The sequence below is a fragment of the Leptopilina boulardi genome, unplaced genomic scaffold (assembly GCF_019393585.1).
Source record: "Leptopilina boulardi isolate dan_hultmark-lab unplaced genomic scaffold, ZJU_Lbou_2.1 LbouV2_229, whole genome shotgun sequence".
In the NCBI taxonomy this organism is placed as follows: Eukaryota; Metazoa; Arthropoda; class Insecta; order Hymenoptera; family Figitidae; genus Leptopilina; species Leptopilina boulardi.
In genome coordinates, this window is record NW_026137784.1 from 2,043,643 (window position 1) to 2,059,244 (window position 15,602).

Here is a 15,602-nt window from a genome sequence, read left to right on the forward strand (position 1 = left end):
AAAAAGGTTGAATACTTTAAATTCGAGTAAAACAGTTACAAAACAAATAGATTTTCAAATGAGTAATAACACTTAAAAATATTAATTTTCCCAATATGGAAAATTAAAAGAAGAAAAAAATTGCAATATAACAAGGAAGAAAATACTTAAAAATATTTTCCTTTTATTGTTAATTTTTTTTTTTTTTAACACACGAATTAGAATTTTTTTTTTTTCTTCAAAAAATACACATTAACATTTATATACGAGAACGCGTAAATTTTTATTTTCTTAAATGAATTTTTTTTTTTTCAATAAATAAATGATAATAAATAAATAAATTATGGCACTTAAAAAAAATCACATTGAGAAAAAAATCACAAATGATAATACTGCATTATTTTTTGAACCAAAAACTGCTCAAAGCTACTGAAATATATTATTATTTTTTTTTTATAGTAAACAAATTGTGATGTCATGATTAATCTAAAAACGAAATCAATTTTTGTTTGTTAAATAAGCTGTAAATGTGCAGATTTTACAAAAAAAAAAAAAAAAGAAAAAAAAAATTAAAGCCTTGGCATTTTACAAAAATAATTTAAATTTTTTATCAAAAAATATTTACAGAAATTAACAATAATGAAAACGCCAAATCTATTGCTTTTTTTCCCCATTTTTTTTTCGAATTATAATAATTTATATCTTAATATTCCGAATAATATCGTTTTGGTGTCTTTCTTGTCAATTTTTGTTTTTTTTTTGTTTCGGAATTTCAAAAATTGTTCTAACTTTCAGAATTTTGGATTTGATTTTCAAAAATTGATTTTTCTTTACAATTCTAAAAATGGTTTTTCCTATTTTGAAAATGATATACAAGGGAATTTTTTTTCTTCAGAAAAAATGTTTCTTCAATGCTTCAGAATTGTAGTAAATTTTTGTTTTTTTTTCTGAAAAATCATCTTCAAAAATTTAGAAATAGGAGAAAATTTTGATTTCTAAAAATGCTTCAAAATTTTCGTAAATATTTATTTAAGGTTGAAAGAATTTTTAAGGTGTTGATTTTTTTAGCAACCGATGTTTTTTTAATCCTTCAAATCCTTTAGATAAGGATAATTTTTGAAAAATTTTGAAAATAATTTTTATAAACCAACAAATTTGATAAATACAATGGCAATGTATTAATTTTTAAATTTGATGCATCAAAATAATTTTTCCAAAATTATCAAAATCCGAAACATAAACGAAAAAAAGAAAAAAAAAATTGAATCTCTAGAAGGACGTGACTTTTGTTGAAACTGTTCTAAGCTCATCGGCTGATCTAAAGACCTCAGGACTAAGATACCTTTTGTTCCTGGATTTAATCGTGGCATACTGAGGTGGACTTGGCGATGAATAATAATCCTGTGATGATCCCGAAACGCTGACAAAATCTGCATTTCGTCTCTTTAAAGATAATGCATCTTCATAAACACTTGATTTTGGACGTAATTTTGGAACATCATATGTATTAACTTCATCGAGACATAAATCAAAGGAAAATTTAATAACATCCGAAATTCCAGGCTCTGATCTCGATAAATATTTCCTTGGCACATCATATTCATTTTCCGATGAATGAAATGATGATTCCCTTGGTTTTCGAAGAATTACCTCATCATCATTATCATCATCCATGGAATCTTCATCTTTGCTTGGCGAGATGAATGGATGTTTTGGTATTCTTGAACACATTGGATGCTTAGGTAGATTTTTCAGTTTTGTTTGGAATTTTCGATCCAATGATTTTACCATTATTTTACTTGGCGATGGATAACAAGGTCCAAGATCAACTTTGACCTCATCTCTGGGAATTTCGTAGAGTAATATTTTCTTTTTCCCATTATCAAAATTATGATTATCATTGTCATTGTCATAATTTACAATTGATTGAAATGTGGAGAGATTTGTTGATTTTCGATTGAAATTTGGCATTGTTGACCAATTTCCAATTGCACTATTGTTAGCGTAAATATGTTCAATTTTGTTTTTCTTTTGATTACGTAGTTGCACTTCCGATGATGTTATTGATGTCAATGATGACGATGACAATGATGATTGTTCATCATAGCCTGAATCAGGTAATTCACGATTTTCATCATTTACATTAACTTGTGATGAAAAAACAACCTCCTTCTTTTTTTGATAATCCAATTTTTTTCCACTAAGTGTTGAGAGTAATTTTTTTAATGATTTTTTACGTGGTAATTTTTTACCTGGAAATGGTATCCAATTCACTGATATTTCTTCAACTTTTACTGGTTTCTTGAGAAATGCACCAATTATAATTGGAGCTCTTTCTTTTCGTTTTAATGTTGAATCATCATTATTATCATCATTATTATGCAAACTTTTTCTCTCTAAATATTGATCAATTTGTGAATTTGATATTTTTGATTCCATTTGATTTACATTTTTAGATTCATTATTATAATGATCGTAGTGATCAATTTTAGGATCTCTTTGAACATAATTATCATTTTGAATATAGTGATCAATTTTAGGATCTCTTTGAATATAATTATCAATTTTTAAATCCAATTGTTTGTCAATAATTTTTTTTTGCTCCATTTCAATGTAATGATTAATTTTTGATTCCATTTGAATATAATGATTATTTTCTAATAAAGAATTTTTCTCATAATTTTCATTTTCATTAGGAATAATTTTCAATGGCATTGGACTTCTGTATTCAAATTTAAGTGCCTCGTTACTTGATGATGTTGAACTTAAACTATCGGATATTTCAATTGCGGCAAAATGAAGTGATTGACAAATATTTGAAAATGAATGTCGATAAATTTGTGGATGATCTTTTAATTTATCATCGCGAACACGTTCCGATATTAATGTTGTTGGATTATTATTATTATTGTTATTATTATTATTATTAATATTGGTGATTGGTTTATATTTTTCTTCAAAGGCTGCAACAATTCTCTTGACAAAGTTTCCGGATCCTGAATCAAAGTTTGACCTTGGTGACATGAAACCCGATTCAAATTCTTGAACAATATTCTCGACAATATTATGAGAGTTTGTTAATGAAGCTGGCAAAGTTTTTGACTTTCTCATTGGTTCCATTTTACAGCAAGGGATATTATCGTGTGTTGAGGATATATTCAAAGATTCTTCTTGCGATGGTATTAGTCCTGTTAAACTCATTGGACTTTGATGCTCCTGTTGCTTGATTGGCTTCGTTGCTGTTGATTCAGAGGAAATTGCAAATTTCTTGCACGAAGATTTTCTTGATAAACTATTTTTTCGAAATAATAATAATGATCTGTTTCCAATTTCACTATTATTGTTATTATTATTATTCCGTCTTGACAATATTGTTCTTCTTAATCTCGTACGTTCAAAGTATTGTATATCAGGTGAAATCTGCAAAATGAAAAATTTTTATTATTTCACAATTTTTTTTTTTTTTTTTTGAAAAATTACATTTTTCAATTTTTTTATGATTATTTTTATTTATTCGACTCATTAAAAAAAAAAAAAATCAAGATTTAATTTTCACAATTAAATTTAAATTATAAATAATTTAATTTAACATCAAATATTTGTAAAACAAAAAAAAAATAAATGAACCTAAATTTAAGGCAACAAAATTTTCCATAATTGAATGTTTACAATAAATAAATTAAAATCAAATTGCAGAGCGGTTAATTTTACTTTAATGAGTAATTATCACTTTTCATATAATTGGGTAATAATATTTTTTTAATGTATACAACTAATATATTTTAATTATTTTTTAATTGAAATATAATTTTTTCTTTCTTGCATAAAAAAAAAATTAAGGACTTTTTCTGGATATACTATTTTTGAGAAAATAAATAATTTTCCAAAAATTTTCTTTTATCCATTAATTAGTTAAATTTTTTTTTTTAAATATTTACTACAAAATTGTATTTTAAAATATTTATTATTAATATATTTATTTTTGAAATAAATAAAATATTCTACTTTGGCAATTAATAAATTCAAGTAAACTGTATATATATTAAGGCCATGCATAAGTTTGTAAAAAAAAAAGATAAAATTTTTTTATGATTTCCAAAATAGTTTGTAGCAAGAATTTACAAAAATTTTTTGGTATTTTTTATGAATTCAAAAATTGTTTATGGTATATTTATAAAAATGTTGTTGCCAAAAAAAATATAAACAAATAGAAAGTGTCGGTAAAGAAGATTTGGAAATATAACCTCAAACAGTGTTTTCCTATAGAAATTAAATTTTTTGGCATTTTTACAACAAAATAAACAATTTTTTTATTTATTTTCACGTTTTTTTTTAAATTTTCAAAAATATTTTACTTTAAAGAAAATGTTTGGAAAATTTCAGGAGCGTAACTGTTAAAATTAACAGCGCGTGCTGAATTATTGATGCAGATCACTTTTATGAAGAAAATATTTGCTTGGGCCAAATAATCAATTAATCCACAAGCTTCAATTTTTTCCTTTTAGCAAAAAAAATTCCTTTTTATATTTCTCTATATTTATAATAAATTAATAAAAAAAAAAAAATAGAATATAAAAAAGAAACCAAGAAACAAACAAAAGAAATAAAAATTTTTAAATTAAGTCATACTCAAAAATGTTACATATACGACTTTTAATTTCTCATTAAATAAAGATTCAACTTTGAAAAAATGGAAACAAAATTTTACAAAACAAACCAAATTGTTTACCATGCAAAATTATGTAAATTATTTTCTTGCAAGTAAAAAAATTGAGGAAAAAAAATTTTCTTCTTTATTTATAAAATAGAAAATAATTTGCCAAAAATTGAATTTTTTCAATAGGGAAAATATTAAATTTTTGTTTTACAAAAAAAAAAACTTACCTCTTCTTCTTCTTCTTCATCAGATTTACTCGAAGTTTGTTGAAGAAACTGGTTCATTCTATTCGAATTACTCATGGCTTTCGACTAATATTAAACCTCATCGTACACATTTGAAGATTATTTTTAAAACATTTTTCGATTGCCAGCACTTAATCCCTCAAGCAGGAAAAATAAATATCCCATACACTATATAAATATATATGTTCCTTATTATGACCTTCACTGAATCAAAAACACTTGTTGCACTTTCTTCACAAAATCACAATAAAGGGAGGGGGGTGTGTGTGTGAATAATGATAATTCATAAATTAAATTTTTAATGAGTAAAACAAAAAAATACTGATTTTGAAAAAAAAAATTTTTTTTTGTATCTACATAGTGGGACACACAAACTGGAAAGAAGTCGAACAAGGTGTAAGCGTGGGAATACTGAAACTGTTGTGGTGCCTTCAAAGTTTAGAAAATGGAACTTGTTTGAACTACCTGAGTTCCAAAAGGGATTGCCAATGACTACTTCGGTCTATTGTGATCAAGGGTCGAAGTCTGAACGGCGATTAGTCGAGAAAAATCGCTCCTCCCTCTCTTTTTTTTTTTTTTTTTTTTTTTTTCTTGAAATCTATTCTTGAAATGAAAATAGAGGAAATTTTATTTGTGCCGATGAACATGCCTTTCAGAACAAATTCTCCTCTAGCTTCGTTACATTCCATTCTACCTGTGATGCAATTCGCAATTTTTTTTTTCAAACTATTTTTTTTTCAATTTAATGTCTAAGTAAATTTTAAAATTATTTAAAATAATTGATTTTATTTTTTAAAATTATAAATAGAAAGGAATTAAATATTTTTTTTTGTCAATTTTTTTTATTAAATATTTAGGTATTAATTTTTATTTATTCGAATTATTTTTTTTGGAGTCAAATATTTTTTTGGACAATTATTACTTATTTATTTATTTAATCACGCAAATGTAATAATTTATTCGTATTATTATTTTTTGTACAATTATTTTTATTTATTCGAATTATTTTTTTAGAATCAATTTTTTATTCAATTAATTTTTATTTATTCGAATTATTATATATTTTTAGAAGGAAAAATTTTTAGGAGAATAAAATTTTTTATTTATTCAAATTATTTTTTTTAAAAAGTCGAAATTTTTTAATGAAAATAATTTCTCTTTATCTGAATAATTATTTTTTTAGAGTCAATAATTTTTGGACAATTATTAATTTTATTTAATTACGCAATGTAATAATAATTTATTCGAATTATTATTTTTTTTTGAAGTCTATTTTTTAGGAGAATAATTTTTATTTATTCAAATTATTTTTTTTGGAGTCAAATATTTTTTTGGACAATTATTACTTATTTATTTATTTAATCGCGCAATTGTAATAATTTATTCGTATTATTATTTTTTTAGGAGAATAACTTTTATTTATATTCGAATTATTTTTTTTGGAGTCAAATATTTTTTGGACAATTATTATTACTTATTTATTTATTTAATCACGCAAATGTAATAATTTATTCGTATTATTATTTTTTGTAAAATTATTTTTATTTATTCGAATTATTTTTTTAGAATCAATTTTTTATTCAATTAATTTTTATTTATTCGAATTTATTTTTAGAAGGAAAATTTTTAGGAAAATAAAATTTTTTAATGAAAATAATTTCTCTTTATCTGAATTATTTTTTTAGAGTCAATAATTTTTGGACAATTATTAATTTTATTTAATTACGCAATGTAATAATAATTTATTCGAATTATTATTTTTTTTTGAAGTCAATTTTTTAGGAGAATAATTTTTATTTATTCGAATTATTTTTTTTTGGAGTCAAATATTTTTTTGGACAATTATTATTATTTATTTATTTAATCACGCAAATATAATAATTTATTCGTATTATTATTTTTTGTAAAATTATTTTTATTTATTCGAATTATTTTTTTAGAGTCAATTTTTTATTTGAATTATTTTTTTTTACAGTCAAATATTTAATGGGAAATTATTTATATTTATTTGAATGATGTTTTTTTATTCGATTGGCATAAAAAAAACACATAAAAAGGAAAAAAAAATGAGACAACAAGATTGAAATACGCAGGAAAAATCAATTCGATTGGAAGTTGAGATTAAAGTTTAGGATTGATACAAGTGCAATATCAAACACATTTACCAACTGAAGTTGATTTTTATAACATATAAACGGTATTATTTCTACTTCCTCTATCAATGATAGAAATAATATTTACATATATATAGGAGATTGAATATACAAGATAAAATTTTTATACAATATTTAAGGGCCAAATAAAACAAAAATTGGGAAATTTTTTTTTCAAATAAATTCAAAAAAGAAGAATCGAATTTTAGTTTCTTTGAATTTAAAGACCAATTATAATTCTATCAAAAAAAAATTTGCCTCAAATATTTATTTGAACCAAATAATTTTTTTTTCATATATTTATATTACAAATTATTTAATTTAAATAAAATTTATTTGGTTCAAGTAAATATGTATTTGAAATAAAATTTATTTGGTTCAAGTAAATATTCATTTGAAATAAAAATTTTTTTTTTCAGTATAGGGAATCCCAATTTGAAATAGAGAGATATTTTAAAAATATATACCCGTGTAATAAAATATGCAACTTTTGGTTATGTGGGGAAATTTTAATCCCAATTCTGCGCTGTCTTTAGAAAAATTTTTGAAAATATATATATATATATATATATATATATATATATTGTATTTTGTTGACGACATGCTGAGAACAGATGCTGTCAGCAGTTAAATCATAATTTGCAAAATGTACAAAGTAGTATTACAGTGTATCCACTTGAATATTGTATATCGAAGGCTATTTTTCGAAAAATGTTCACTCCCTCTTTGGTGGAATAATATAATTCTTTGTTAAATTACTATTTGACTACCTATTATTTGTCAATGAGCCGTTTTTGGGGAATTTCACAAAACGTCGACACGATGAACGTCGACGCGTCGTGTTCTACCTTTTCTTAATCCTACCTCAATATTTTATACCTAAACTGTCGTCCAAAAACCGTAATAAAACAATCCCACTCTATACCTTTGGCCGCCCGCCTGCCTTTTAAAGATCTCATAGATTTCTAATGTTGATTCTAAAGTTTTCAAAGTTCGTTTTCAATATAATATACTTTTCCCGCTTTACCGTGTCTCATTATCTTAATTACTTTTACTTTTATATTTTCTTTCACGCAGGTATAAAATTCACCAACACATTCATCGGCAAGAATGTATTTTTATGCTAAATGTAAAATGCAAGTTAAATAAAAGATTTTTTTTTACTTACATTTCTGGAATATTGTTTATTCTATTTATTTTCGTAAACTTTTAATAGAAATATTTCTGTCTGAGAATATTTAATAATAACAAAAATCCTGGAATATCTTTCGGGAATATTTTTTCAGAAATACTCTATTTAAAATTGTATATTTGTTCTATATTCATATGAAATATTGTGAGAAGAATATTTTCATGGAATATTGTATTCTATGGAATATTCTAGTGAACTATCAGTGGAATATTCGAGGAATATTTTTGCAAAATATCTTTGGGAATATTTAAGAAATATTTTTTTTTAAAATAATCTCGGAATATTATAGTAAATTATTATGGGAATATTTCGTAGAAATATTTGACAACATTTCCATGGAATATTGTAGAAAATTTTTTTTCTGGAATATCATAGGAATATTTGTACAAAGTATTTGGGAATATTTCACATAAAATATTGTAGAAAGATTATCCAAAATTTTTGTGTAATATCATAGACATATTCGAGGAATTTTCTAGTAAATTATCGCAGTGAAATATTCGTGGAATATTTTTGCAAAATATCTTTAGGAATATTTAAGAAATATATATATTTTTTTAAATAATCTCGGAATTTTCTATTTATTTATTATGGGAATATTTCGTAGAAATATTTGGCAACATTCCCATGGAATATTATAGGAAAATTTTTTTCTGGAATATCATAGGAATATTCTAGGAATTTTCCAGTAAAATATTCTTTGGAATATTTAATTAAATATTGTTGTAAAATAATCTTGTAATTTTCTAATTAGGAATATTTCTACGAAATATTTATCCCCATAGAATGTAGTTGGGAGAATTTTTTCCAGAATATCACAGAAATATTTCAGCAAAATATTATTATATTATAGGAATATTTTTCTTAAATAATCGAAGAAATTTTCTATTCTATTATTGCGAATATTTGAACAAAGTATTTGTGAATATTTTACATAAAATATTTTAGAAAGATTATCCAAAATTTTTGTGTAATATCATAGACATATTCGAGGAATTTTCTAATAAATTATCGCAGTGGAATATTCGTGGAATATTTTTGCAAAATATCTTTAGGAATATTTAAGAAATATATTTTTTTAAATAATCTCGGAATTTTCTATTTAATTATTATGGGAATATTTCGTAGAAATATTTGGCAACATTCCCATGGAATATTGTAGGAAAATTTTTTTCCGGAATACCATAGGAATATTCTAGGAATTTTCCAGTAAAATATTCTTTGGAATATTCTAGTGAAATATCATTGGAATATTCGAGGAATATTTTTGAAAAATATCTTTGGGAATATTTAAGAAATATATACATATATATATATTTTTTAAAATAATCGCGAAATTTTCTATTTAATTATTATGGGAATATTTTGTAGAAATATTTGGCAACATTCCCATGGAATATTGCAGGAAAATTTTTTTCTAGAGTATCATAGGAATATTCTAGAAATTTTCCAGTAAATATTCGAGGAATATTTTTTTGCAAAATATCTTTAGGAATATTTAAGAAATATATTTTTTTTAAATAATCTCGGAATATTCTATTAAATTATTATGGGAATATTTCGTAGAAATATTTGGCAACATTCCCATGGAATATTGTAGGAAATTTTTTTTCTGGAATATCATAAGAATATTCTAGAAATTTTCCAGTAAAATATTCTTTGGAATATTTAATTAAATATTATTGTAAAATAATCTTTTAATTTTATAATTAGGAATATTTCTACGAAATATTTATTCCCATAGAATGTTGTTGGGAGAATTTTTTCTGGAATATCACAGAAATATTGTAGTAAAATATTATTATATTATAGGAATATATTTATAATAATATAATTTATAATAATAAAATAATATAATAATATAATGTAGGAATATTTTTTTTGCAAAAAATAACTTTGGAATATTTAAATAAATTTTTTTTTTTTCAAAGATGAAGTATTTTTTTTATGGAATACTAGAGAAATAATTTTAGAAATATTCTTGTGTGGAATATCATTAAATAATAAATATATTGTTGAGTGAAAATTATCTCTGGGATTTGTTTGCAATAGAATTTGCAATTCCCTTTTCAGTGAGGGAGATTTCACCCCTTAAAAATCATTTGATACGAAGGACTTGTAGAGAAGCAAAGGATGAATTTATGTACGATATGGGAAGCTGTGTACTGTCACACATGAGCAGCAGTTAATTTACATGCCGCCAACATCGCATCCAATATAACTCTAGTTAGATCAATTTACTATCTATATACATATATATATAAGTATACACACCTTTCTGAAAGTTATGAGTATTCAATATGAAATTACATGATTTTGATTGACTTGCAAAACGGCATTTCATGTTTAATTTAGATATACGAATGTGGAGCAATATTTCAAAAGTAATCCAATAAAAAAAAAATTAATTTAATTAATAATTAAATAATTTAAATTAATTCCATTAAATTTTTTTTTCACATTTTTAATAAATATTTTACAATTACACAGAAAATTAAAAGGCATTAAAATAAGCTGCAACGCTTATTATTTTAATGCCTTTTAATTTTCTGTGTATTTGGGATAAGCAAAATTTGCCAAATTAGAATTTTTCTATTTCAATTTATAAAAATAAAAATGAAAACAAAATCCCCTAAATTATAATCCATTTTGCCTTCTGAAAGGAATATGAATGTTTTGTTTTAAAAATCACTACGTATTGTTTAAAGTTGTATTGTAATATATGAAAAAAAAAATAATTTTTAAATGTTTGTTTCAAACTATAAATCAACTAAAAATATCATCAATCAAGATATTAAAAATTTACGGATGTATAAATTAGAATCTCATTAAATGTAAATTTAAATTTTTAGAGGTAATTTAAATTCCTCAGATAGGCTGAGAAATGCATATATATATATATGCAATTAAGGGAAATTTTAAGGGAAAAATCTTTTTCTTTTTTCAATTATATAATAATTAACTTTTAATTTTTTGTTTGTTATGACTACTGTTTAAATTGTATTTTAATAATAGTGAAATAATAATAAAATTAAATAATTATTATTGCCATTGTTTGACAATTGTTCCTTCTACTAAAACTGTTGATTCTAGAAACGCAGAATTTCAATTGTTTGAAATTACAATACAACTTTGAACAATGCATTCAACGTCTTCAAATTCAGGACAAGTGGTGGTAAATACCATGCAAATTATTTTAATTGTTTGAGAACATTAATTACTCAAATTTCAATGTCAAATAATTTTGTACAAAAAAATTTTGCATGTTCTTTTGTGGGTCAAATTTTTACAATAATTTAGAAATTAATTTAGAAAATAATACAATCTAATTATTTGTGTAATTAACTGTTTTTTTTAGTCTTACCCAAAAAAAAATCGAAATAAGGTAAAAAAAAAAGAATTTAATCAAAAATGTAAAATAACGATTGTGGGAATTTTTTTTTTTTTTATTAGATATTCTGCCCAAGCGGGAGATCGATTTGAAAATTATCCTCACGGGAATCGTATGAAACACGCCAGGCTGTTCTATAAATCTCAGCTCACTTTTACCGAAGGGAAAAATAAAGTTCAGGAATTTCCCCAAAGAGATTTTCATATACTTTCGGTGATATTATGAAAAACAGCTTGGGACTTTAAATGCACATAACATGAGGTTTATATATCGCGAACTTAAATTTGAAATTTTTACCGCGCATAATCGACAAAGAAAAAAATTATTTCCAAAAAAAAATATTAAAAAAAAAATGTTTTTTTAGGGAAATATTCTTGTAAAAGAAATAGTACTACAGAGTAAAATTTACCCATACAAATGCTACTTCACTGTCAGTTTGGTAAAATTTACCAAAAACATTTAACTAATTTTAAAATAAATAAAATTCTCAAGAAATTCTGTTTTTATTTTTGCATATTATTTCATAATAATATTATGAAACATTAAGGGAAAAATGAAAGTAGAATGCTCCACCCCAAAAAATATTTACTGCACCAATCTGATTCACAACCAATCACATTGGAGAATTAACAATTAAGGAATCAAAAGAAATATACAGCAAAATGCTAATTACCTCACACTCCTTAAATAAAAATTCACTTGGAAGGGATGACACTCCCCATTTACCTGAGAAATCATTTTCAAAATTAGAATCAGAATCACAATACTGGTGGCAGTTCAACAATAATCATCAAAACTATCGTTGTTACAAAGTGCGTTCATAATGTTTGCTAAAAATAGTAAAAATTTGACACCACACAGATCATGTTGTGTACATTTAACTGGTCATATTCAACAAGTTTCTGATTTAAAATTTAATTCATCATTAGAATCATCATCGTCCAATTTTAATAATACAAAACAAACAATACCATTTTTAACTCCAATTCTAAAACGTGTTAAAAAAAAGTGTACAATTGTCATTAAAACTCTCAATGCATCGTACAATCATTTTCAAGCAAGAAGAAGAAGCAGAAAATTAATTAATTCATCGGCAAAAATCAATGGTCTCTGGAAAAATCCATCAACAATTCTTCAATATTCATCCGATGATGAATTATCCGATGAAGATGAATCATTATCAGATGAGGAATCATTTAATTCTTCCATCACTGATACAATTCAAGTATTTAATGATTCAAATAATAATTTAATTTCAATTTTACCAAAAAATTTATTGTTAAATAAATTTCTCACACTACTCAAACGTATGGAGACAAGGGACTGTTCAAAATTACAACAAACGGATGATAATAATAAATGTTTCATTAAAAAATATGCAAAATTAACATCATTCCCTGTTAATAATAATAATGATTTAAAAATTGAAAAATCAGAAATTAAAACTGAATTTAGTGTTGTGAAATATACAAATTATCCAGGGAAATTTAATAAAATTTTGCCTAATCATAGAAGTGGATGTGTTGTTACTGATAATTTTGAAAAGAAGAATAAACAAACAATTGATGTGAATCCATTTCCAAATTTTGATATATGCAAAGGTTTTCAATTTGTAAGCATTACAAGAGCAAGTGACAAAATTATTGAAGAATCAGCTAGTGAATTAAATGTGATTAAACCAGAATTAATTTACGTGGATGCTTCCAAAGTTATGAACAACTATCAAAGTACAAAATTCCATCGAAATACAAAGCAAACATTTAATGAGGATCAACAAAATCATGTTATCAACAAGACGATGGAAAACATTTCATCTTAGTTCTTTCTGCTCCATAAAACAGAACAAATAAAGGTAAAATACAACATTTTATTAATAAATTAAGAAATTTTTACATCTACAAAATTCGTATCAATTAAAATTCTGTTGAATGAAAATTAAGCTAAATTAAAATTCGATTTTAAAAATTCGGTTAAATTAGAGTTCTTTGGGGTAAAAGTTGGGTAAAAAGAATTCGAAAAATGAAAATTGGTTTAAAAATTAATTATATATAAAAAATTCCTTAAATTGAAAATTCTAATTATTTTTATAGAATAATAATTTCATTTAATGTTACATGGAAAATTATATTAAAATACAATTAATTTTTTGTTACAGGAGACAAAAATGTATGAAGATCCAAATATAAAATTTTGGAAGATTTTATACTGCGTATTCGATAAAAGGATTTTTCTAAATCAAAACATGATTTGGTCAACTAAGAATTTTTTTTCCTAAATAAAAATTCTTAAACAACGAGGCTTTTCTACAATAATAAAAAATTATACAACTCTTTATGTGATTTTAATATTATTTATATCAAAAAGCTTTAAAATATTATACGAATAAATTGTATAAGTCAATTTTTATACTGTGAAAATACCGTAATTTTAAAATTCTACGAGTTATTATTGTGTTTATAAAATTTGAAGAATTTCCAAAGAATTTTTTCTAGTCTCTATATTTTTTTACTATATACAGTTCGAAATGTAACTAATAATTGTGTATTTTTTGAAAATTTCAATAAACTATTATGCCTCATCGGAAAAAAAAAGTGTTTTACTTTAATTATTAAATAAAAAATAATTATTATATTCAATAAATAAAAAATTTTACAATAAAAAAAAAAGAAAAAAAAAATTTTTTCATTAAAACATTTTTTCACTTTTTGTTAGAAAATGTAAAAAAAAAATTTTTTTAGTTAATGCTATTTATTTTGGTCCCAGTGGTGCTTATTTGTAACTGTCTAGTATATTTTCTCTTTACTCAGAGAATGTCTTGAAACGCCCTTATTATCCTTGCCAATTTTTCAGGTCGAGCTTAGTAAGCAACACGAAAGACTTTTTTTTTCGCAAATGAGAATCGTTCTCTGAATCTTATACCAACTCTTAAAAAAAAAAAAACTAAACAAAATTAAGGCCAAAAATTACATAAATTAATTACAGGTCTCTTATCTCCTTTTTTCATTTTAGAAAAAAATTACTGACACTTTTCTATATCTTATCTTTATAAATACGGAAAACGAAAGAAAATAAAAGAAAACAAAAAGCGAAAAAATCCTCCTAAGCATAAAAAAGATAATTTTTTTTTTTATGAAAAAAATAACTTATTTGTATTAATTTGAAATATAAAAATATATTTTTTTTTTACCAACAGCCATGAAAAAATATTTTACAAACAAATATAAATAAAATAAGGGAAAAATTTTCTAGTGACAAAGTGGATAAAAATAATATCAGAAATCAATTATTCACATAATTGATTTTTGATAAGTAAAAAATCAAAATAAATACCTTAATTCTGTAAAAAAAATTTCATTAGTTACATCCTCTTCTACAAAAAAAATTTAATTTTGAAATTTAATTAATTAAGTTAATTAATAAGTAATGAAACAAAAAATATAATTTACATTACAATGATATAAAAATATAAAATTTATATTCAGAAAATATTTTGAAAAATTAAAACACAACAATTAAATATTAAAATTCAATTCTTGGTAATAAAAAACGTTAATTAATTAAAATGTATTATTTGAATACTTATTTATCATTGAATAGTCATAAAACTTTTTTTTTTTCATTTAATTTAAAGCTCTCTTTTAATGTTTCTTTCCGATCCAAGAAAAGAATTATCCTAATCTAAGAAAATGAGACAATAAAACAAATATCCACCACACTAATTAAATAAATTGTTCAATTATTTTTAATTAATTACATAATATTGTCAATCAATTTAATTAGCGATCACTAGAAAAATTTTCAAATTAATTACAACCTGCATCCGTCACATCAAATATGGAGACAGGAGGGACTTACAATATTAGCCGATTCTTTTATCTCATGGGATGACGGAAGCACTTCATTGATTCCTCCTTCGCATCCTTTTTAGTCCTGAAAAAATACAAAAAAAAAAATTACACTACTAGAAAAAGATATTACTTTTTAT

The 15,602-nt window shown here is 23.2% G+C and overlaps 2 protein-coding genes across 2 annotated transcripts; one reads left to right on the forward strand and one right to left on the reverse strand.

Annotated features, from left to right (window-relative positions):
* Positions 1–1,223: 1,223 nt before the first annotated feature.
* On the reverse strand, positions 1,224–5,399 carry LOC127279989 (putative uncharacterized protein DDB_G0291812). The gene is made up of 2 exons (XM_051302659.1): positions 4,864–5,399; positions 1,224–3,399 (listed from the first exon to the last, which is right to left on the reverse strand). The coding sequence occupies exons 1-2, from the start codon at positions 4,936–4,938 to the stop codon at positions 1,249–1,251; spliced, it is 2,226 nt and encodes a 741-aa protein (XP_051158616.1). The 5' UTR covers positions 4,939–5,399; the 3' UTR covers positions 1,224–1,248.
* Positions 5,400–12,393: 6,994 nt separating this feature from the next.
* LOC127279984 (uncharacterized) lies at positions 12,394–14,048 on the forward strand. Its single transcript, XM_051302652.1, has 2 exons — positions 12,394–13,469; positions 13,773–14,048. The coding sequence occupies exon 1, from the start codon at positions 12,441–12,443 to the stop codon at positions 13,434–13,436; it is 996 nt and encodes a 331-aa protein (XP_051158609.1). The 5' UTR covers positions 12,394–12,440; the 3' UTR covers positions 13,437–13,469; positions 13,773–14,048.
* The last annotated feature ends 1,554 nt before the right edge of the window (positions 14,049–15,602 follow it).